This window comes from Ochlerotatus camptorhynchus, unplaced genomic scaffold (assembly GCF_037179485.1).
Source record: "Ochlerotatus camptorhynchus isolate MF236.1 unplaced genomic scaffold, CSIRO-AGI_Acam_v1.1 ptg000293l, whole genome shotgun sequence".
Lineage (NCBI taxonomy): Eukaryota > Metazoa > Arthropoda > Insecta > Diptera > Culicidae > Ochlerotatus > Ochlerotatus camptorhynchus.
Window position 1 is genome coordinate 15383 of NW_027040782.1, and position 23999 is coordinate 39381.

Below are 23999 nucleotides of genomic sequence, written 5' to 3' on the forward strand. Positions count from 1 at the left end.
CGATCAAACTTACGAATTCTTGGAACCCGTAGCTTTCCACAATGGTTCCAAAATAATATTCCTCATAAAAATTCCAAAACTTAGACAAGGTGAATATGTGCAACTCCATATAGAAACCATCGCCATTCGAGGAAAAATAATCCCGATAAATGCAACAAAAGCCATTATCGGCAATGATGAAACATTTTTGATCATTCATCCATGCATACATTTGCGATATCGAAAATCTTTTCAACGTTTCCAACGTTGCCTACATCAGATATTACGTGGAAACATTGGCAACTGCACCTTTACGAAGTCTTCAAATAAAACGGAGGTAAAGTCAATCAAGGACCTCGGAGTGTTAGTCAAAAACTCCATCAAACCCAGTCTACTCACGGTGTTTCGCAAAAACCCATTAATGGGTATTAAAACACCCATTTCCGCTAAAAGTGCCCCTCCTCATTTAATGGGTAAACTATGGTTTACTCTTTAATGGGTAAATGGGTGATCTGTCAATAAATGGGTGTTTTTTCACCCATTTTTTAAAATTGTGTTTGCCGCAAAATGGGTGAAAAAATACCCATTTTTTCAAAAGGAGGATGCAACCAACAATCAATACGAAACTAACGATTTTAAATTGGCTCACCACTTTAGTAGCCTATTGGTATTACGATTAACGTACCCTATTCTAGTTGAAATTCTATTACTACACTATGTTTGTTTTGATTCGCTATGAAAGTTTGACAGATAACATCAGGGGTGTGTGGATCAATGCAGAACATGCAGGGGTGAGTGAAATAGCTTGGGACTGTTTGGGACCGTTGTTCTGGTACTGAGTGAACCAAAAATAATAATGATTTTCTTCGGGACCCAGTGGTCTTAGAGTTACCTCTATGATGCAACCGCTTGGTTATTTGTCCTCGTTCACATAAAAAAACTTTCTAATACATTGGAAATAAATGCAGGTGTTCCGATCAAATTGTATTACACGAAATATTATGATACCATATTGGATAAAATTGTATTTACTCATCCGTAAGCCTCTCCAATGTTCGGGATTCTAACCCTTTCCGGAGATCGTCCATTTTCGCTAAAAAAAAAGCTGCTGACAGTAGCTGTTTGCATTCCCAATGAATCCGTGACAGAAATGAGACGATAAAATTTCAAAGTGTTTTTTCACCCATTAGTGGGTAAAAAATATACCCATTATTCAACCGGGAACTGATTCTTTAAATGGGTATTTTTTCACCCATTTTTTGACAGTTGCATACATGGTCTGAAAATGGGTATTTTTATACCCATTAATGCGAGTATGGAATTTCACATGGAAATTCGTCAATAAAAATGTGTGGAATTTTATTAGTGTGGTGTGTTTCAATTAAATCAATTCAACCGTTGTGCGTTTACGACTCCGATTAAACCCGGAAATGTATTTAATATTTACTTTATAGTGATTTCTAACTTGAATCGCATCGTTTAAAAAGCAATCATGAAAATAAATCATCACTAAACTGAATTTGTTTTTGAAAACCCCATCCAAATTACAAGCTCGGTTTTCTTCATGATCCGACAGTGGCCGTATGAATGCTCTCTGTCGATTTATTCTCAACTAAGTATAGATTTCTGTTCCGTGTATTTTTTATAATTAAACAATACCCCTTCCTTTACCGACGCCCCTGCTTCCAGATTGATTAACTTTGACGTTTCTTGTTCAACTTGTTTTTGTTCGTTTCACTCGTCGTCGTTCACGTTGTAAACACTCGCACATGTGGTGAATGGATTCCTGATTTTGTATTGAAAATTGTGTGGAAATTCTACCCAAGACCCGACTCCTGGCAATGGATTCGAACGATCTTTTCCGCAAGCTAACGTGCGGTGCAAAGTTTTCCTCGAAAAACAATCCTTCGTTGCTGAAGAGAAAGGTCAGTTGATTGGGGTGTCATTCCGTTGAATCCAACTGTTCATCTAGGTTTTGATTCCAGCACGTATCCGCCCCGAAGGTAGTCGAACAGCCAGCGGAGGTTAAGCTGGAGATTAAAGAGGAAGATGACGATTCGGACAGTTCCAATGCGGAACCGGTTCCGCAGTTCCCGCACAGCCCGTTGGTTCTCAGTAATGATGACATCAAGGACGAAATCAAATCCGAGGATGAAGCGGATCGAGACGAGGATTCAGAACGGAAGCGGATTCGGTTGATGTCTCCGGAGAAGCGCGAACGATATAATCAGTACAAGGTGAATCGCTTGAGAAACCTGCATCAAATCAAGGTAAAGAAGGGCAAGAAGTCCGTGGCGGATCCGATAGAGGATTTTCGTCAGCTAGCTGAGAGGTTCAACGTTTCCAATCAGTTGATTAAGAACATTGTCGAATGTGGCTACAAAGCCCCCACTCCAGTGCAGATGCAGGCCATTCCGGTTCTGCTGGAGGGTCACGCACTTCATGCCTGTGCTCCAACGGGTTCGGGCAAGACGGCCGCGTTTATGATTCCGATCATTCACCATCTGAAAAAGCCGATGAAGTGCGGTTTTCGAGCGTTGGTAGTTTGTCCTACGAGGGAACTTGCAAAGCAGACCCAACGGGAAGCGTTGCGGCTCTGTGAGGATATCAATTTGCGAACACACGTAATTACGAAGGTGGATGAAAGCACTACGGACTATGGGTTGGAGAGTAGAAAGCACTATGACATTCTGGTGACGACTCCGAACAGGATCTGCTTCCTGGCAAATCACGATCCACCGTTGATCGATTTGAGTAACATTCAGTACATTGTGGTGGATGAGGCGGATAAGTTGTTTGAGGAGTCGAAGAACGGGTTCCGGGAGCAGCTGGATTTGATTATGAATGCTTGTACGAATCCGTGCAAGGTGGTGGCTTTTTTCAGTGCAACGATTACGAAGGAAGTTACGGCCTGGGCCAGTGAGAATATGACGAATAAGGTGCGATTTTCGGTTGGGGTGGCCAATATGGCAGTGGATTTAGTGGAGCAGGAGTTGTTGTTTGTAGGACATGAAAGCGGCAAGTTGTTGGCCTTTCGGGAGATGGTGCACAAGGGTCTCACGCCACCGGTGTTGATTTTCGTGCAGAGTAAGGATCGAGCGCAGCAGTTGTTTACGGAGCTGATCTACGATGGACTGAATGTGGATGTGATTCATGCGGATCGTAGCCAAAAGGAACGTGACAATGTAGTGCGATCGTTCCGGGAAGGCAATATTTGGATTCTGATCTGTACGGAACTGATGAGTCGAGGAATCGACTTCAAGGGGGTTAATTTGGTGGTGAATTACGATTTCCCTCCTTCCACGATCAGCTATGTTCATCGGATCGGTCGGACGGGACGGGCCGGAAGACGTGGCAAAGCGATAACCTACTTCACCAAGGACGATACGGTCAACTTGCGATGCATTGCTCAGCTGATTAAGCAGTCGGGAGGAACCGTGCCGGAGTATATGCTAAAGTTGAGGAAAAGTTCCCAGCAGGAGAGGAAGAAGTTACAGCAGAAGGCACCGAAGCGCGCAGCCATCCGGACAATGCCGGCTTTCGAGATGCAGGAACGGGCCAAGAAGAAGAAGCTGATCGCTAGATCCAAGGCGAAAAAGGAAGGACGAGAAATTCCTGTTAGACAACAGAATAACAAGAAGAAACCTCTGCACAACGGCCACTCGAAGGGTAAAAAGCAAGCGAATAAGAAGAAGAATAAGTAAGGTAGGTTCTTTCAATATAAAAGTTCGGAAATTATACTTAGCCGAATTATTTTACTGTAGATTCTTCGAAAGATCTCCGACACATACCTACTAACATAGACTTTAAGGATCAATCACAGACGTACAAGGCACTTGAGATAAATTACCTAGCATTTTCGAACGAAACCGACCCCGGTTTGCCACTGTTCCGCTCGAAAAAAAAGAGAGACTAAAATAGACTTACTCGCACAGACAGTCACATGGTAGTTTGGGCATTTTGTTCGCTGGCCACGGCAGATAGCCGGCCGTTTTGAACACCCAGTAGTCGTAGGACACCTTCCCGATCAGCGCAATTAGCAGTATGATCTCCGTCGCTATCAGATAGTAGATGTAGTCGGTCCAATCGTGCTGCGATTGGCACAGTTTGCTCTCCTGGATCTGGACGATCTTGGTCAGATGCGTGTTTCCTTCGCAGTAGATGAGATCGTGGTCCAGCACTTGGGCTTTCTTGCTGAGCAGCCAATTTTTCAGATTCTTGGCCGCATTGCAATCACACGTCATCGGATTCCCTTCGAGGAACATGTACGAACCGAGGTCCAGGTTGGACTTGAACTGATAGGTTTGGATCGTTTTCAGCTTGTTCCGGCGGATCGAGAAAAACGTGAACCGGGAGATGAAGTCCGTTCCTTCGAGATCGCTCAGCGAGGTGATTTGGTTGTCATCGGCGTACAGGCGCTGCAGGGTGCTGTATGATTTCCCAATCAGGGCCTTCAGGCTGGTAATCTGGGGAGGGAAACAGGTTTACTGAAATCATAGCTCATTATTCATGAATTGCAAATTTCTTCCTACATTGTTGCTGGACACGTTCAGTGTGACCGTATCGGGTGGCAGATGTTCGGGGAAGTCCACCAGTGCTAGTCCGGAGCAGTCGACCTGAGTGGTGAACGTTTTCCTATCGGTGTTGTTCAAATCGAAATTGAGCCTTTCCAGGGCGCAGCTGCACCTCGACGGACAGTCGTTCTGAATTCGTTGACTCAGCAGGAGCTGGGGTAGCGGGATGAAGTCCGTTGAATCGAACCAATTGAAGGTACGATTCGTGAGGCAGAAGGTTGATGGTTCGTCGGTAAATTGGATTCCTTCCTTAAGCGATTCGAGAAGGGATTTGCACAGCATTCCTCGGTTGCCTCTGAAATGGGTGGAAACCGTTAGAATTTCTGATGTTTGGAACTTGCCCACCCAGCCAGCCTGGCTTACCTGATATCCAGCGTTAAATTGGTTACCATGGATGGAATCGCCGACAGATTGTTGTGGGATATGTCCAATGAAGTCAGATTGCGCAGCTCCCGGAACGCCCGGGGTTCGATCTCGCTGATGTTGTTGTTCGAAATGTTCAGACACACCGGCGAAGAAAAGCGTGCAAACGAACTGCTTATCTTCTGTATCGAGCCATCCGTGAACGAGAGCGACAGCAATTGCTTGATGTACTTGATGGAAACGTTCAGTACCAGCTCCCGGACGGTGACGTTTCGCATGTGCATGTACCGCCAAGTGGTAGCGTTCGGGACACAGGCGATCGCCTTGTTGATGTCGGTCACGTTGCAGCAGTACAGGGCACCCGGGATCAGGGGATCCTGATTGCATTCGCACTCCTTGGTTAGATTGTGGCACAGGTCGGGTGCCGCATTGTAACAGCCAAGCTCATTGGTGGGCGGAACCAAGGTCGTGGTAGTTGTTGGGACGGTCGTCGTTGAAGTGGTGCTGGTTGATGTTGTTGTTGTGGAAGTCGTGGCTTCCGTGGTTGTTGTCGTCGTCGTCGTCGTCGTAGTGGTTGATGTTGAAGACGTTATGGACGGTGTCGTTGTGGGTTCCGTAGACGTGGTAGTCGTATTGGGTATGGTGGTGGACGTAGTACTCGTCGAGCTAGCGATCGGCTCACGAGTATCGGACGGATTTTCTTCGCCGACGGCGACTGGTGCTGTTGCGGTACTCTCAGTGGATAACGAGTTTGATCCAGCATGATCTGCGACTATCCGGCTTTGAACGACGGTAGCAGCAACCGTTAGAAGCACCAGCAGCAGCCGTTTCAGGTGTATGGACATCTGTTTTTTTGTGAAGAGAGAGAAGGGAGACAAACAGACAAAGTCATAAATTTACATCAATTTGCAGCCTAACGATACTGAACGATGAGATACTGTCATTGCAAACTGTGTGTAAAACGGCCGGTAATTGATCCCATTATCGTTCGCCGTGTGGCTTTGTACCGGCATTTTCCTTGTTTGCATAACAATTTAGCGAACCGATATAGCCATTCTGCTCGTTCGCTTTCTTTATTTTTATCCGCGTGCATTGGGGACGAGAGACTGACGATTCTTAGCATTATGAAAGGCGGAAGATTCTTGAACCCCTTCATCTATCCTTTCCCTTTCTGGGTTGAAATGTTTGCTGAAGGTGGTGACCAGCGGCAGCCGGCAGGTGCCTTTAAACTGCTTATTGTGCAAATGGTTAGTAATAGATCGCTTATGACAATGACTACTGCCTATAATTGCATATAAGTCCCATATGGATTTTCGTCAATTTTAAGATACTAACTATCAATTGGCATCTACTTTCATATTAAGTGATAAAACTACGAATTTTGAAAACAACATCAAGTCAGATTGTTTCATCAAGCAAAGTAATCGCAAGTCAGTCCCATCCTGAAATTCAAGTTACAGTTCTGTTTTTTTAATCGCCATATTTTTCGCTAAAATAACAAATCATTGCAACTGATTTTAATTTGACAAAATGATCGATTAATTAACTATGTTTTGTTTTTATAATTAAATGGAAATTGCAGTTCCTAACTTTAGCAAACTGTCATTTTCTTAATGCCTACTTTTTCCATATGGGACTAATATGGGATTATAGGCAGAATATTGTTCATTAAAATATGAACAAGTACCGTAAGGTCGCCATCCACCGCTCACGTAGCCTCCCTTCGCTCACTGCATAAATATTTTAAAACAATATCTCTTAACTTGCTTTCGTAGCTTTTGATATAACCTTTTTTTTACGTAGGACTTCGTCTGTGATTTCTATATGGGAGTACACTTTTTGTGAAAACCGAAAATGGAACATGTAACAAATTTATGAAAGATTTTGAACGTTCATAACTCAGCTGCCCCTGGACCAATTTCAATAATTTTATCACCAATCGATCAGAAATATTTCTACGTAAATAATTTAAGACTATCATTTTTCAAAATGTCACTATTGAAAATAGCACTAATGTGCAACTATTGCTATGATAGTTAAAATTATCACCGATTGCCTGCGAAAAGCGATTTCCCTATCACAGATTTCAAAGTTGAATTCCATCCGGTCTCACCAAACGGTTCTCCAGTACACAACGAAAGGCTCCCCGGAAGCAGCTAGCTGCAGCCCACATCTGCATCCATAGAAGAAGAAAGAAGCCACACCGCTATTGATCGGAATCAGTAGCTCTTCGTGAGTCGCTGTGAGCCATCTATGTCAAGCGCGTCATACTAAAGAGTATAACCAGAGATAACCCCGCTCAAATTACTATTACTACACAAACACAAGCTCCTGCTGCAATTAACAAATAAGATTTTTTATATAAGACCACGTAGTCCTACATCACCATTGCGTACAACCCCATAGGACTGTCCATTGTAGTTTTTTTTTATCTATCGTTTATTTGTAAGGCTCAATCGCGTTAGCTTTACGGAGCCGATAATTCATTGTTCTTTGTTTGGAACAAAATTCATAATAGAGTAACAATAGACAATAGAGGGGTACATTGTCGCAGAATAGGAAAAGGGGAGGAGTTTGGGGGTAGCGTTTCGTTGTCTCAATTTATGTCCGGAAATACGGCTCTAATCGAGATTTGGAGGGTTTTTAGAAGCCAGCAATTTTCCCAACCCATTATTTTCAGAAAAGGTCCTAACCCATTATTTTCAGGCTGGCGGATATGAAATCGATTTATCTCCGTAAATACGGCTCTACTCGAGATTTGGAGGGTTTTCAGGTGTAAGAAATTTTTTTTATCTAAAATAAATGTCCCAACCCATTATTTTCAGGCTGAAGGTTTGAAATTTTTTAAATCGATTTATCTCCGTAAATACGGCTCTAATTGAGATTTGGATGATTTTTAGGTAGTTGAAGATGCTAATTTCTAAAAATAGACTGTAGTGGTAATTTTTATACGATAGATGGAGTAGATGAAAGTATAGAGTTGATAGTTCCGTTAGAGTACGGCTCTAATCGAGATTTGGAGGGTTTTTAGGTGTCAGAAATTTTTTCTCCCAAAAATATTGCGCATTTTGCACCAAATTAGACTCCTGTGCAAAAAATAATTGCACAGTAATATTTTCGCACATGCTAGAAAATTAAAAAAATCTACTTATTTGAAAGCAGTAACAGCTTTAGAACATTACTAGCAAGCTACACTGTTGAATTAAAGCTCTAGAAAGCATTAAGAAGCACCATATTTAACTTTTATGACCAGTGCGAAAATATTACTGGGTTCTTATTTTTACCTAATCAGGTGCGAAATCCGCAATAAAATGTCCCAAACCATCATTTTCAGGGTGGCGAGTATGAAAATCTTTAAATCGATTTATCTCCGTAAATACGGCTGCATACGAGAATTCCGTTGATTTTGGCGATCACGAAACCTTCGTACCGTAAAATGGGGCGAATAGAAACACTTTCCAACAAATTTTAAGGTGTATGTTCCACGATAGCTCACTGGTTCAAAATACGATTTCAGAATGTGATGGTTTTCGCGAGAGAAACACTCGATTGCGTCCGTCGTATACAATGTTCAGTTTATTTCTGTTGTTCGTTTCGTACAGTGCTGCCAGTTTAATTTAGAGAATAAAATATGATTATTTTTAGTGGCAAATATTAATTAAAGAGGTTTCGTTATATCACAACCGTTCAGTGTATAAAAATACGTTAGGTTCTAAAATCAATTCAATTACTCTAAAGTATGGGCACCGTCCTCCTTTATTGTTCCTGTTGCTTCTGTCAAAATACAACGGCTTAATCCATATTTTATTGGATAATTCCCTATAAATGTTATTATTCTACTTTTAATGATGAAATCTGGATCAACAATAGAAAAGGGCCCATCAGCATTTGTAAACTAACTGTTCTAAAGCCCTTTCCTCAGAAAGCGAAGGCCGCCCACGCAAACCAACACTATCATCGGATAGGGGAAAGTTTCCCCTACACGATGATGGTGTTCGTTTGCGTGGGCGACCTTCGCTTTATGCGGAAAGGGCTTTCGAACGGTTTGTTTACAAATGCTGATGGGCCCTTTTCTATTATTGATCCAGAAATTCAATATTATTTCAAAGAAAACGAAAAAGACAAGTTAATAATAAAAAGTAGGATTTTGAATCAATTTTTCTTGTATGTAACCTTTACAAAAGGATATGTTGTGTTAAGTGAGTTGAGTTGGCTGGGAGAAAAATCAAACTGATGTCGTTATTGGAGCACAACTCAATAACCTGTAGCGTCAAATGCGAAGCAAGATTATCTCCAATTAAAACTATTTTTCCAGTTTGTTTTTTTTCAAATAGGGAATTGCAATTGTAGACAACCAGTCTTCGAAAGAAGAACTTTCGAACCAACCCGATTTCGATCGGTTGTATCTAATGAGTTATACAAAACAGCTTTACAAACAACATACGGTGGTAATATAGTACCATCTCCTGCAACACTAAACATCACCGATACAGACGCTTTTGTACTGTTCATTACCCGTTCCGGATATTTGCAGCCACGTCTAGTTATAACCTTTCTTTTTCCCGGGTCATCACACAAGTTCGTTTCATCATAATTTAATTTACAATATTAGAAGGTGGTACATCTAGGAGTTCCTTAGATAGCCTGTTGAAGTAGTCGTTGATGATTTTGTGAGACACAGCAGACCGGTTCCTCTTAATATTCTGGCACATCCTGTATGATAACTCCTTCTTATGCCTTTTCAAAAAAGAATAAACAAAATCTGGTCCTGGCAGATTTCTCTTGAAGGATGAAAATTTCTTTTTCCGTTCTATCCAAATACTCTTTAACAATGCGGCGTAACATCCAAGTATCAACAGGATAACCCCATTCAGAGCAAAGTTTAAGTCTTTGGACTAACAAACCTTCGTCAGGAGTTGAGTTTCGAACGCCTTTGGATACGGTTGTGTCTAAATTTGCTCTCTGTTTTGTGCGTGCATTCTCTTTCATTGTTTTCGGCTGCATTTGCCGGATTAGTGCTGGCACTCTGCCTCCCAGACGGTTATACGTGTGTGAGTGGTGGTTTGCTCGCTTTCCGAGAAGTTTTAGAATCAAGAAAGAAAACATGATTCATCATGTTTGCAAAATTACAAGCATCAGAAGATTTGGCGCTGCGTGGTTTGATTGTTTCTCCCGAACCAAAAATTTGTGGCATCGCGAGTGAAAATTTTAATTTCTGTTTATTTACGCGGTGATGAGCACGGCGCTGATCTATTGTTAGGGTTTTGCGATGTGCATTGCTTTTGTGCACGGAGTGTCTTGAAAAAGAAAAGTGAAGAAAAGTGATATTTGGTTGTTGTGTGGTTGGAGTGGAGAGAAAAATATGCGTGGAAACATCGGGAATGCGCTCCCGGGTGAAGTGATTTGGTGAGTACGTTCCAGTTGAAGATTGTTGACAAGTGTATTTGTGGTGATGCAAATTATGGTTTAGATGACGCATGGCTTCAAACATTTTGTGTATCCAAATAAAACATATTACACACAGCAAAAAAATAATTTTGATATCACATCAAAGTGAATGCACTACAATCATGTCGAAAATTTCATGTAATTTTTATGACCACATAAATAAACAAATGCAGTAAAAGCAGCGTAATGTCAGTTCATGCATTGTATTAATGATAATTTTGTCCTTTTTAGCAAGTAATATTACACCATATTTTCGACATGATTGTAGTGCATCCACTTTGACGTGATATCAAAATTATTTTTTTGCTGTGCATACTAAATACGCACAGGGCATCGTCTGCTGACCATTGCCGCGGGTATATCGTGGGAGTCCCAGGTACCCGGTTCAAGCTTTAGTTGGCGGCGGTGGCTCTTCTTGACCTTCTATCCCCTGAGTAGTTAGTGTGAATAAGGGCGTCTATGTGATGTTTTGCTGTACCTGTTGTGGACATCTAGTGCATCCTGTTCCCTTAACTTGTTGAGGACACCCTGTCTTGCCTCAAAAGTTACCCTTTTTTTTTTTTTTTTCCTCTGTTCGGGACATAACACCACTGCGACCAGTAATTTGATCTATTGTAGTATATCCCGTGTCCTTAGTTTAGTGCATGTCGTATTACTCCATCACTATTGAGAAATGATGAAGTATTCGGTTTTGATACAGTTGTCATTCTTGCCTTCATCGCAAGGAATCGATTCTAACTGAAAGGTTCCGCTATTTATACCCTTCGGAGTTGGAACACCCTCCAAAGGCGCGCCCCTTTGTCAGTCAAAATTGGATTCCTTAACAACAAAAACAAGCTATGACACCGATAATGACCATGCATCAGAACCCTAGTCTTAACCACTTCAAACTAGGGAACAACGATTAGAAGATTAAGAATCACATAGATGAAGACTAACTAACTAATTTTTTCCATTGTTTCAAGATCATCCTCGGTCCAGGCAACCCGAGGACTTATCACTATCAACAAGGCATAAAAAGTAACAAGGACTAAGATGTGTTCCTTTGATTACTGAAAAATCCTGTTCCCCTAGTTTGAAGAAGTTAGGACTAGGAATCGGTGGTAGATCTTACATCCCGTAACGTACCACGAAAAGGTGATCTACCCACGTTACGGGGCAAAAGTTACCCTTTTGAAGTACTAGTCTTCACAACATAAAGGGCACCATTACAGAGCATGAGATTTGATCAAATTATTCGCAGTTCTACTTGTCCAACGCCCCCGGCTGGGTGAGGGATAGAGGATGACACACATACACACTAACAAACCTTCGTCAGATTCAGTAAGGCATGTTTGTCCGCCTTGGGGTTTGATAGCATTTCCTTTTTTTGAATGACGATAAATCACAGAATAGCTAATGCCGTACTGCACTGCCGCTTGGCGCAACATTTTTTTGTTAGCAACATCCTCAATGGCCTGCTTCAAAGTTTGTGAGTCTGTTTTTTTGTACGTTTTTGAACCTTTTGGTTTGTAGTTTCTAACCACTGTTTTCCTAGAAATAAGGGAGCAATATGTTGGTGTCGATTGCATAAAACGAATGACTTCAATTATCGGCGCCATTGCTTCTATTCGCCCCGTCAAAGTGTGAATCGGGATCCCGAATTTAAATATAAGTGATAATATCAGGCATACCATTTGATAACGGCACAAAAGCATTTGTAAACAAACTTTCTAAGGCCCTTTACACGCGAACCAAAAAAACGCCCACGCAAACCAATACCACTTTCGGAAAGGTGATAGTTGCCCCTATCCGATCATGTTGTTGGTTCGCGTGTAAATGATAAATACCTGTTGATGTTCGAATATTTCACTGTAGAAGTTTACACAATTGAATAATATAACTGCTACAGTACGTGAACAAGTTCGAATTAAACAAAAAGTGACTTTCACAGGTGAAGTTTTTGCGCACTAGCAAATACAACTGTCTCGAAGCACCGTTTTATGAAATTTCTAGAAAAATGACAGCAGGGCTGCCAACCCAACAATAGTGTGGCTGAACTCTTTCAGTAGCTAAGTAACTGGGAAAAATGTTGCAGGATGTTTTTTTTTCAAAATAATCTTAGCATAGTAGTAATATTTTTAAGGCTGGGAAGTTTTGTTTCTTTTCGCCCCGTTTTACGGTACGTGCTGGCAACCAATTCCAGAAATGGGATATCTGATGTGATGTTAATGGAACCCACCATCAGTGAGCAAGGATTACCAATGTCTGCAGATACTTTTCCGGTTGTAAAGTTCTGCCTGATGGTTTGTTACAGCAGGGTGAATCAGCTTCATTAAAGACCTTTGGAAGACAAAATGGCCATCTGTAATCACGTGATAAGGGACTGGCAAATCCACGAATCTTCGTCCAGTCAACAAATCCTTATAACATATAACATACAGTAATGTTCCAATTTCGTCAACCCCTATGGATCCGAAATTTAATTATTTTAGATAAACAAACCCTATTATTTTAACTCTCTTTCATTGATAAGATTTATTTTTAATGTTTTGTTTGGGTGCTTCAAGATCTTGTTTTCTCATGCAATTTGTATTGTTTTAGAAAAGAGGGTTACTAATATTAATTATTTCATTTAATTTACCTGTACCAACGCATAGGAGTATTGAGCGAAAACCCCAAACTTGACAACTTCAAAAAAAATAGAACACATCGCCGATTTTGTGTAAAAAAGCCTAAATTTTCAAGGGAAAATACAAAAACATATTGCGGCCTCCATCCACATACCACGAAAACCATAAAAACAAAGACAATCAATGTTTTTCAATACAAAATCTTAATTTTTTAAATATTATTATAGTTTTCCTGAAAAGTATCTTCTATCTTTAATTTAATATTCTGATCTCTGAAATCGACCTAAATAGTTCAAAAGTTATGAATCCTTGAAAAAAGCCATGTTTGAAAACAAACAAAAAATCGATTTTTTGGACCACCCTTACATGGAAATTCGACAGTGAGCATTCATAAGGGCGTATACGCGATGATCGATTCTCTTCATCGATTTTCTCTTTGCATTGCTACAGCTAAGCGAAACAATTTTGTAGAATTTATTCAATGTAGAGTTGTAACAGGTTGCATTGGCCATCAAAAGCAACAGCAAACACACCGACAAACGTTAAATCTAGCGAGTTATTAACGAAAGAGAAAATCGATGAAGAGAATCGATCGTCGCGTATACGCCCTTATGAATGCTCACTGTCGAATTGTTATCCTAATGACAAAATAAAAATGAACGGCGCCGGTGGTGTAGTGGTAAGCGTGATTACCTCTCACCCCAGCAGGCCTGGGTTCAATCCCAGTCGGCGCCGCCGGGATGTTCTGAGGCATAACATCTCTGATCACGCCTTCCTTCGGATGGGAAGTAAAGCCGTTGGTCCCCGGTTCATGAGTTGATGGGTCGAAAGGTAGGGTCCAGGTGTGGGAGCTGCCTTCCTGGCACGTCGGTAGCCTTGGAAAACAAGATCGACGGAAAAAACAAACCAAAAGGAAAAAAAATAAAAAAGGGTCTAATATGTTGCGTTAAGGAACAAAACTACGATTCTAGAAATGGGATATCTATACCCATAAAATTGTATTGCAGCAAATGCTGCTCCACATTGACTGCAATGTCGCACTTTGTTTCCGTTGTCTACTGCCACAACAGTTGCTGTGCAGTGTCACAATTGAGAAATCCAACTTAAACTCCTGCGCGCCTGGTGGCAGGAATAAGCACTAACCGACGGTGATAAGTCTGTGACAGCCCTTGACAATTTCATTGATTGTTTGCAAAATTGTTTAATTTCAATGTAATTTCATGCAAATTTCTTGTCAGCATGAATGAACCTTGTACAAAATGTATAAAATTATTTTGTAATGCATTGTTCCTAAATAAAAAGCTACTTCAAGACAGTTAAATTACAGAAAACATGTTAAGGTTTGAAATCATCTGCCGATTAAACAGCAGACAAAGTTGGCCGACTAAATCCATCGACGAAAAACTATTAAATAGACCGATTGGTGTAGCACCAGACGAAAAACGAGTTAATCTGCTGATTAATACAAAGCACGATAAAATTCAGAATTATATACCATTATTACGAGTACTACTTTTTTGCTCGGATTATGTTTTGATTCCCACAGAAACTCGCTAGAATAAATACAAAATAATAGTTTTTGGTTGAAATTTCAAAAATGTATTCAGTTTGACACATTATTTCGGACTTATCACCGCTGCGATTGCAGCGCCACGGTGGCCGATTGAAACTTGGATTTGTCAATGATTAGGGTTTATTTTGGTTACCACCTCCATTAATGTTGGCCCGCCATCGCCTTCTTGTATGCTGGGCATTTGAAGACTCCCGTCCTGCTTCGTACAGTCTCTTGCAAAGTGACCCTTCTCCACGCACCTTCTGCACAGCTCAGATCTGTTTCGTGTTTTCGTAGAAGTTGTTTGAAAGTAAGCCGATTGCTCGGAGAATCCAAAAATGGCCTGATATGCCGTATCACTTTAAGATTTCTACAACACAAATCTCGGACAATGTTTGCGACATCGCTCATCAAATTAGAACTCCCTGCTTGGTGCATTGCAGCAAACGTGGAGTTCCAGTTTCATTGTTTAATGTCTTGTGGGAGCTGATATTTGTGCTCTTGAAATTTTGAGGTGATAGAGAATTGAGGATTGTCTTGGACTGTTTTTTTTGCTAAGCGTCGCACCCGTTTAATATGGTAAAACCAAGTTTAATTCGCCTAGTGACGGCCAACACGTGCCTTTTTCGTAAAGGTACGCTGATCGCTATGTCATATAATGGTAATTATTTTACACTTGATGAGAATTTGGTTGCAATGCCTAACTTTGTTGACAACATTCCCAAACTGAACGTTTTTCGTCTATTTTCCGATGAATTTTATTTTTATTCCGTAAATATTGACTTTACTTACCATGCGTAGCGTTTTCTGTTAATTATTCCCTCGATGTGACAACGGATTCAATTATACACTGTTAACCACACAGCACACTAGTGTGTCTGTGACAATACAAAACCGGTCCCTTGCATTCCTCAGTCTTCGACGGTCGGTGGATGCTGATGAACTTGTGTGTGCATTATAAGCGGTAATGCACCTTCAATGGCAATAGTTTCTACAAACAGTCGGAGAGATAAGAAATATTTCTTGTTATATTTTTGAGGGTAAGGCCGAACAGATGACATTCAGACTCTGCAAGTTGGAACTACATGAAGGAAACAACATTTGTCGTTTCGTTATTAAATTCGATCAATACGACAACAATCTATTCTTATCGGGAAATACGTTTCATTCACACCCGGAAAAAAATATTAATCTGAACTTCTCCGCTTTACAAACTTTATCACCCCCCAGAGTAAATATTGTCGCAAATAAACAGAAACCGACACGACAATAAAACCTTACGCCTATCTTTAAATCAAGCCAGGTACTACCTCCTACTTTGTACAAATAGATATTTTTTTCTCTTTTTGGGGAAATGCAAATAAACTCACGACCGTCCTAACAATAACAATGATAGTAGAAATTGGCTAAGTCACTTTGACAAATATGTTTAATGTTAATCCACACACTAACACACTCGAGCGACTCTGAGGGTTTCTCGACCATGCTCAATATTAGTGATTCATTGATGAAAACAAGTGAAAATGATTGCACGTTGAATATGCCACTATGTACCCGCATAAACGCGAACCATAAATTGACCTTACCTAAAATGGTTAAAAATTGTTTATAATCCCTGCTAAACTTTAACTGAAATGGTTATGGAACTTTACATGAACGTTTAATGATAAAGTTATAACCTTATGTATTATGGTTTTTTGGAACTGAACCTTACAAATAATGGGTTGTTAAGAACCATTACCGTTCCAAATTCTTGTTTTCTCCATACATTTTCGGAAAGAGAACTATATTAGAACCTTTCAACTTATGGTTTGAGAACTTTAATGGTAATGGTTATGGTAGTCAGTAAGGTCCACGAATGGTTTTGTAACATCGATCAACTTTATGTGGAATATATCGCGAATTGGTTGCCTGTAATTTACTGATTACCAATTCATGATATATTCCACGTAAAGTTGAGCGATAATACAAAACCATTAATGGACCTTACTGACTACCATAACCATTACCATTAATGTTGTCAAATCATAAGTAAAAACGTTCTTATATAGTTCTCTTTCTGAAAATGTATGGAGAAAACAAGAATTTGGAATGGTAATGGTTCTTAACAACCCATTATTTGTAAGGTCCAGTTCCAAAAAACCATAATACATAAGGTTGAAACTTTATCATTAAACGTTCATGTAAAGTTCCATAACCATTTCAGTTAAAGTTTAGCAGGGATTATAAACAATTTTTAACCATTTTAGGTAAGGTCAATTTATGGTTCGCGTTTATGCGGGTAGTGCTTACACAAATACAACACATCCCAGCTTTACGAGGCGCAGTGTGAGAAAACTGGATTAACCCGCTCTGGTTTCCTCTCTATCGAACCAAACTAGTTCACACGGTGTCAAAAACTGTTGTAACGATCTATTTTTAAACGCGAAGCTCTCAAATTAACAGCGAACAATCAAATAACGCATGGGTTTCGCACTACTGTGGGTGGGAGTTGACACTAGCAATTGGCGCGTCTAACGTCGGTTGCTTCCCGTTCGAGACTGATAGCTCTATAAACCACGACGATCACATCAACAAACCTTCTTCTAAACTGTCTAAACTAGAGCTGCAAAGACGTCGAAATCGAAAAGAATCTGGTGAATTAATTTATATGTGTAAGTGAGTATACGAGAGAGAGAGATCAATTCAACTACAGATATGTGCACTGTCTATCGATAGCATGTGGTGAATTCTCTCTGCTTTCGTCTGTATATTTGATGGTGTGTAGTGTTACGATATGCGCGTGATAAGCATTAACAACGAATGCATGATGCAGTTTGTGTTGACAGATTGAACATTTAAGCCTCGATGGAAACTACACTGAATTGCTTATCAATTAGTTCTAGGTGGCCTCAATCTAGCCGGTGTATTGTGAAAACCTAGTGGTAGTTTTCTGATGACCCTAATCTTCAGGCTAATGTTTCGTGGAAACTGGTTTGCTTTCGAGCGCACATGTTGGCTTCGCTATTCAGATCATGACTGATTTGCTTACGACATCTCCCTTTGATAAGACTATCTACCACTCTATCATTCAATACATTTAAAATTATTAATTTTTCTTGGGTAGCTTGCTTCTTACTTGTCGGTTGAATTCTGTACCAATCAGTAAATCGATTGAATGCTCGTTATATCTTTCATTATCACTGTTGAGCAATCTGTGACAGGATCAAGGACTGTTCCACGTCATGTATCTGACGGTGTCATCTTCACAAACACAGATTGACCACATTCTGAAGCGGTGGCGCCTTCCGATCATAGAATGATTTAGATTGCAATCTGGTTTTGATTCTGTGGCTCGGTACCCAAACTACAACTATTATTTTTTTTTTTTCGAGAGTTGATCAACTGCAGTCTTAATAGGCTAGCATCTCGGTTGGGCTCTCCATGCGATACACAATACTAACAGACGACTCGAGCTATGGTGCTCACTAGGTCACTGCAGCTTTTAGGCTCGTATTGTGATCAAATGTGTGTATTAGATTACGACCATAAATATGTGATAAATCATGTAAATGTAAATGGAATACAGTAATGTCCCGATTTTGTCAGCCTCCTTTTTTGAAAATGTTTTCCAATGTTCTACAAAACCCATGCCCTTTTTCAGTAATATTCTTGAACCTATTGCACCAAAATGGTGAGTGACAATCTGGAAGGAGCGATATACCTAGCTCCGGTCCTCACAAGTTCCTACCTCCACCTCCACGAGTCATATGATCACAAAAAACTGCCAGCTGAAACATGGACACAGCTGGTTGGCGTAGCCTGGGCAATGTTGTCAATCCGACAATAGCAGAGTGAATACTCTGGTATTCGAGGTGAAAACGCTCCCCGCCATTGTGGAGTTGGTCTCCTACTTAGCGTCCAGGCAAGTGCTGCGCTCATCAAGTGGGAGCCTGTCAATGAGAGGATAATCGTTGCCAGATTTAGAACACGGGTTCGTAACCTTACCATAATCCAATGTTATGCGCCAACCGATGCTGCCGAGCTACAGGACAAGGAGAATTTTTACAGTCAACTGAATGCCGTCGTGGATAAGGTTCCAAAGGGTGACATCAAGATATACACTGGCGACTTCCATACGAAGATCGGCTCCGACAACACGGACTATGAGCAACAATCAATACGAAACTAACGATTTTAAATTGGCTCACCACTTTAGTAGCCTATTGGTCCCAAGCAAACGATTAACGTACCCTATTCTAGTTGAAATTCTATTACTACACTATGTTTGTTTTGATTCGCTATGAAAGTTTGACAGATAACATCAGGGGTGTGTGGATTCGTGCAGAACATGCAGGGGTGAGTGAAATAGCTTGGGACTGCTTGGGACCGTTGTTCTGGTACTGAGTGAGCCAAAATTAATAATGATTTTCTTCGGGACCCAGTGGTCTTAGAGTTACCTCTATGCTATGAGCGTGTCGTGGGACGCCATGGTCTCGGCGAAATGAGCGAGAACGGTGAGCTGTTTGCAGAATTTTGTGGCAATAACGACATGGTGATCGGGGGCTCGCTCTTCCCCCATCGGCCAGTGCACAAAGTCACGTGGGTTTCCCGTAATGGACATACCGAAAATCAGATCGACCACATCTGCATCAGCCGAAAATGGAGACGGAGCCTTCTTGATGTCCGGAATAAACGCAGCGCCGACATCGCGTCTGATCATCACCTTCTAATCGGCGAAATCCGCCTAGGCATGGCGCGGATCCACCAACGGGAGGAGAGACTCGGGCGGCGGTTCAACATACGCCAACTTGAAGATCCAGCGGTAAAAAGGTCTTTTGTTGAAGAACTTGAGACTCGAGCTGCGGACGTTCCAGAAGGTGGCAGCGTAGAAGAACAATGGACGGCCATCAAGAATGCCTTTATAGAAACAAGCGAGAACAACTTGGGCGAGCTGCGCAGCCAGAGGAAAGAGTGGATCACAGATGAAACCTGGCGGAAGATTGAGCAGCGTAGAGAAGCAAAAGTCGCGATAGAACGGGCGAGAACCAGAGGAGCCAAGAATGAAGCCCGTCAACGGTACTCGGCTCTAGAGAAGGAAGTCAAGCGCTCTTGCAGACGGGACAAGCGAGCGTGGGTGAACTCCCTGGCCGACGAAGGGGAGAAAGCCGCAAACACTGGCGATATACGCCTCCTCTACGATATCTCACGACGCCTGAGTGGAGCAAGGATGAACCCGAAGGACACGACTGGACAATTGCTTACCGACCCCACTGACCAGCTGAAACACTGGTTTGAGCACTTCGAACAACTTCTTCAAGTTTCGACGGCCAACCAGCCATCAACATCTCGGCATGATCCGCCTAGGGTGCGGCGCATCACTCGCGTCAATTCCGAGGCCCCATCACTGCAGGAGATTGAAGCAGCTATCCGAAGCATGAAATCCAACAAGGCTCCAGGGGTCGATCGTATATCAGCGGAGATGCTCAAAGCTGACCCCATGCTATCCGCACAAATGTTGCATCAACTATTCTGTAATATCTGGGACACCGTGACTTTTCCGGCCGACTGGATGCAGGGCATCTTAGTGAAGGTCCCAAAGAAGGGGGATCTGACTGTGTGCGACAATTGGCGAGGCATCATGTTACTGTGTATTGTTCTCAAAGTTCTCTGCAAAGTTATCCTGAATCGGATACAGGAGAAGATCGACGCGACTCTCCGACGGCGGCAGGCAGGATTCCGTGCCGGAAGATCTTGTGTGGACCATATTGTCACGCTCCGCATCATCCTGGAGCAGGTCAATGAATTCCAAGAGTCCCTTTATTTGGTATTCATTGACTACGAAAAAGCTTTCGACCGTCACGAGAATCTGTGGGGCGCCCTGAGACGCAAGGGAGTCCCGGATAAAATCGTCAACCTCATCGAAGCGCAGTATGAGGCGTTAACGTGCAGAGTTCTGCATAATGGAGCCTTGTCCGACCCTATTCGGGTAGTCGCTGGTGTGAGACAACGATGTATACTATCACCGCTACTGTTTCTCATCGTAATCGACGAGATCATGGTAAGTGCAATTGACCGTGTACCGAACCGTGGGCTGCTTTGGGCATGCCTATCACCATGGAGCATCTCAACGACTTCGATTTGGCTGATGATGTTGCTCTACTAGCAACGGCGCTCTGATATGCAGAGTAAGCTCAATGACCTAGCCGAACGCTCCTCTGCGGCGGGTCTCATCATCAACGTCAACAAGACCAAATCGTTGGATATCAACACGGGCAACCCTTCCAATTTTATGGTAGCGGGGCAAGCAGTGGAGAAGGTCGAAAGTTTCCAATATCTTGGCAGCCAAATAGCGTCGGACGGCGGGACCAAGAGCGACATTGGTGCACGAATCAAGAAGACTAGGGCTGCCTTTGCGAGTTTACGAAACGTATGGAGATCCAACCAGATAAGTCAACGCACCAAAATCCGAATTTTCAACTCGAACGTGAAATCTGTGTTGTTATACGCCAGCGAGACGTGGTGTGTATCAGCGGAGAACACTCAAAGGCTGCAGGTCTTCATCAACCGATGCCTGTGGTATATAATCCGTGCCTGGTGGCCTCACAACTGGATCTCGAATGCCGAGCTCCGTCGTCGATGTCATCAGAAGCCGATAGCAACAGAAATTCGAGAGCGAAAGTGGAGGTGGGTCGGCCACGCACTTCGAGGGGGCGGAACCGAAATCTGCAAGCAAGCACTGGATTGGAATCCGGCAGGACATCGCAGCAGAGGCAGACCCAGGGGCTCATGGCGGCGGAGCCTCAATAAGGAAATTAAGCAAGTCGATAGGAATCTGACCTGGGCCCAAGGTCAAGGCAAAAGCGAGCAGCCGCCCAGGGTGGAAGTCGTTGGCCCTTTGCACCGCTGGTGGTGCACAGGACCCTTAAGTTAGTAAGTATTGCACCAAAGTTTACTTAGCGCGGAGGGGCTGACAAAATCGGGTCATTACTGTATTTATAATAAATAAATTCATTCTTACCTTTTTATGGTTGTTTGATTATTAATTGCTATTATTACCTGCTAAGAGTTGGCTCCTTTAAAATACTGTGTAGAATTTACCTCATTATTCCTCAGCTCCATCGATTTTCGTTTCTGCGTGGTTTTTGTGATATAACCACTCTCGGCATATTACCCTGTAGTACGACTTGGGCGTGCACCATGCAAGTAACTCATCACTCGTCAAGATGATGGGCTATGGGGTGATGGTGAAGGGATATAGAAAACGAATAAAAGACCAAGGTAGCAGAGGAGTGTGAATCGGATAGGAAACGAAAGCTGCACGATAGGAAGCTAAACAGACTACACGCAGGCAAAATAACGTAAAAATTCCATAAGAATCACTTATGAATTTTTAGCCATAAGAAATGAGTGTGAATTTCATTGATTGCCTTATGAAAAATAATGTTGACAAAAAAATAATAAATTGGAGCAGACTGGAACCGGAAAATGGACGTTGAGGTTAGGGGTCCCTTGTGTTGACCACTCGTCTTTCAACGCATGGGAAAATGAAATGGTTAAAAGCGTATAAGCACAGAGAACAGACATGGAGGCTCAAACAAAATTTCTCTAAACACTTGTGTAAAGATTCCTATTCGACTTAAGCGCCACTAACGGCGACTTCCCCACTTAAAAAACCTCTTTGACAACATGATGGCACTGGCGTTGCAAAACTTACACTAGATACTAAGTGTTGGTAGCGCCAAGTGGCAATTTTCAACAGATAATTTATCGATACTAGCGCCAAATTGACCGAAAGTGCAAGATTTATAGCGGAAATCAGGAGATGCTAGCGTTACGTAACGCCGACGTTCCCACTTATCTTTACACAAGTTTCTGACCGAACTTGAACGTCTGTTCTCTGTGGTATAAGTGCTAACTCATGTTACCCGAAAATCATTCATAAGTCACGCTTATGAAATTCATATATGTCGTTCATAAGTCGAGTCTTGCATTTCTCGATATTCTAGTCATCACGGAATCGTCATCATCATCTTCGCTTGAATACGAAATTTACAGGAAACCAACAAGCTCTAAAAGAGTTATCCCCTATACTTCCAACCATTCGTTCCAGCAGAAAATGGCCGCCTTCCACCACATGATTCATCGGATGCAGACTCTTCCACTCAGTGATACAGGAAAGGTTAAGGAATTACAGTACATCTTCGAAACAGCGAGACTCAACGGATACAAGGAGACCTCAATCCAGGCAATCATTGATAAAAAAAGCGAGAATTCTTAAAACCCTCACCGCAGAACCTGAACCCTTGAAACGAGTCTCCGTTCCATTTGATCAAGATATTACCTGTAAACTAAGACCACAGTTCAAACAATTCGCATTAGACTTAGTTTTCACCAGTAGACATAATCAGTTGAAATCATTGTTAGGATCCACTAAAGACCAAGTTAATGTTTTAGGTAGCAGGTGTATATAAAATAAGCTGTAATCATTGTAACAAAGTATACGTAGGACAAACCAAGAGAACTTTAGCAACTAGATTTAAAGAACATATATCGGAGGTTAATAAGGCCAAAAAGCAAGAGGAAAAAGGCCTAACATATGATTTCAAATCAAAGGTTGCATAACACATCTCCACAGAGGACCACCAACTATCGACGGAGGACATCACTATTTTACGAACCGTATCTACACCATGGAAACTGGATGTTGCAGAGAGCCTCGAGATCAACAAACAACAGAATTCAACTTTACTCAACAGGGATCAAGGAAACGGACACACATGGATTTTCAAGTTACTACCTAGGACACATCAACGAGTAAGCAGCGGAGTACCTGCTCCTACAGGAAATTAAATTTAAGTTTACCTGGCTTTTAAGTGAAAATGTACCTGTGTTAATATATATGTATTCGGTAAAATGCGATGTTTTTCTTCAGTCGAGTATTAGTACAAGACACTGAAGAAGTCTGCACATTGTAGACGAAATACGCGTATCTGTCAAGGATAAGCAAATAAGGTAGTGGAATTAAATGGAAATTACTAATCTTTCTCCCTCTCTTTATACGAATAAAAGAACAGAGAGAAAGGTATTAGTATTGGTTACACGCTCGGATAGCAGGGTTAATCGATAACTTTCCATCTGTCAAATGTTAACCAAAAGTTAAATTATTCGCCAAATGGTTCAGAGCCTAGGTGGGGTGAAAAGTAATCTCCTTGGGAATGTTTTTTTTAATTTTATTCAATATAGTCCCCTTATTCCAGCGATTTTCCAACTTCATGATCCCGTCCGAAAAGTAATTTTCCGGAAAGTCTGCAAAATACTCCTCCGCGGTGTCTTTGATTTCCTCACGTAAGCTGATTTTTTTTTGATGTGCCTTCTTTTGAGGTTTGCGAAGAGATAATAGGCGAGTTGTGAGGCGTCGGCAAAAACGTGGACTTGGGCGGTTGCAGGTTCTAGTAGTAATATGCAGCGATTGATGCGGAGATTGTTCAG

General features: G+C 41.8%; 2 protein-coding genes across 2 annotated transcripts; one reads left to right on the top strand and one right to left on the bottom strand.

The window, feature by feature from the left end:
- The first annotated feature begins 1710 nt into the window (after positions 1 to 1710).
- ais (aramis) lies at positions 1711 to 3820 on the top strand. Its single transcript, XM_065228552.1, has 3 exons — positions 1711 to 1904; positions 1965 to 3684; positions 3744 to 3820. The coding sequence occupies exons 1-2, from the start codon at positions 1821 to 1823 to the stop codon at positions 3681 to 3683; spliced, it is 1803 nt and encodes a 600-aa protein (XP_065084624.1). The 5' UTR covers positions 1711 to 1820; the 3' UTR covers position 3684; positions 3744 to 3820.
- A 76-nt stretch (positions 3821 to 3896) lies between these two features.
- hfw (leucine-rich repeat domain-containing protein hfw) lies at positions 3897 to 15560 on the bottom strand. The gene is made up of 4 exons (XM_065228553.1): positions 15321 to 15560; positions 4917 to 5761; positions 4512 to 4848; positions 3897 to 4445 (listed from the first exon to the last, which is right to left on the bottom strand). The coding sequence occupies exons 1-4, from the start codon at positions 15321 to 15323 to the stop codon at positions 3903 to 3905; spliced, it is 1728 nt and encodes a 575-aa protein (XP_065084625.1). The 5' UTR covers positions 15324 to 15560; the 3' UTR covers positions 3897 to 3902.
- Positions 15561 to 23999: the final 8439 nt, after the last annotated feature.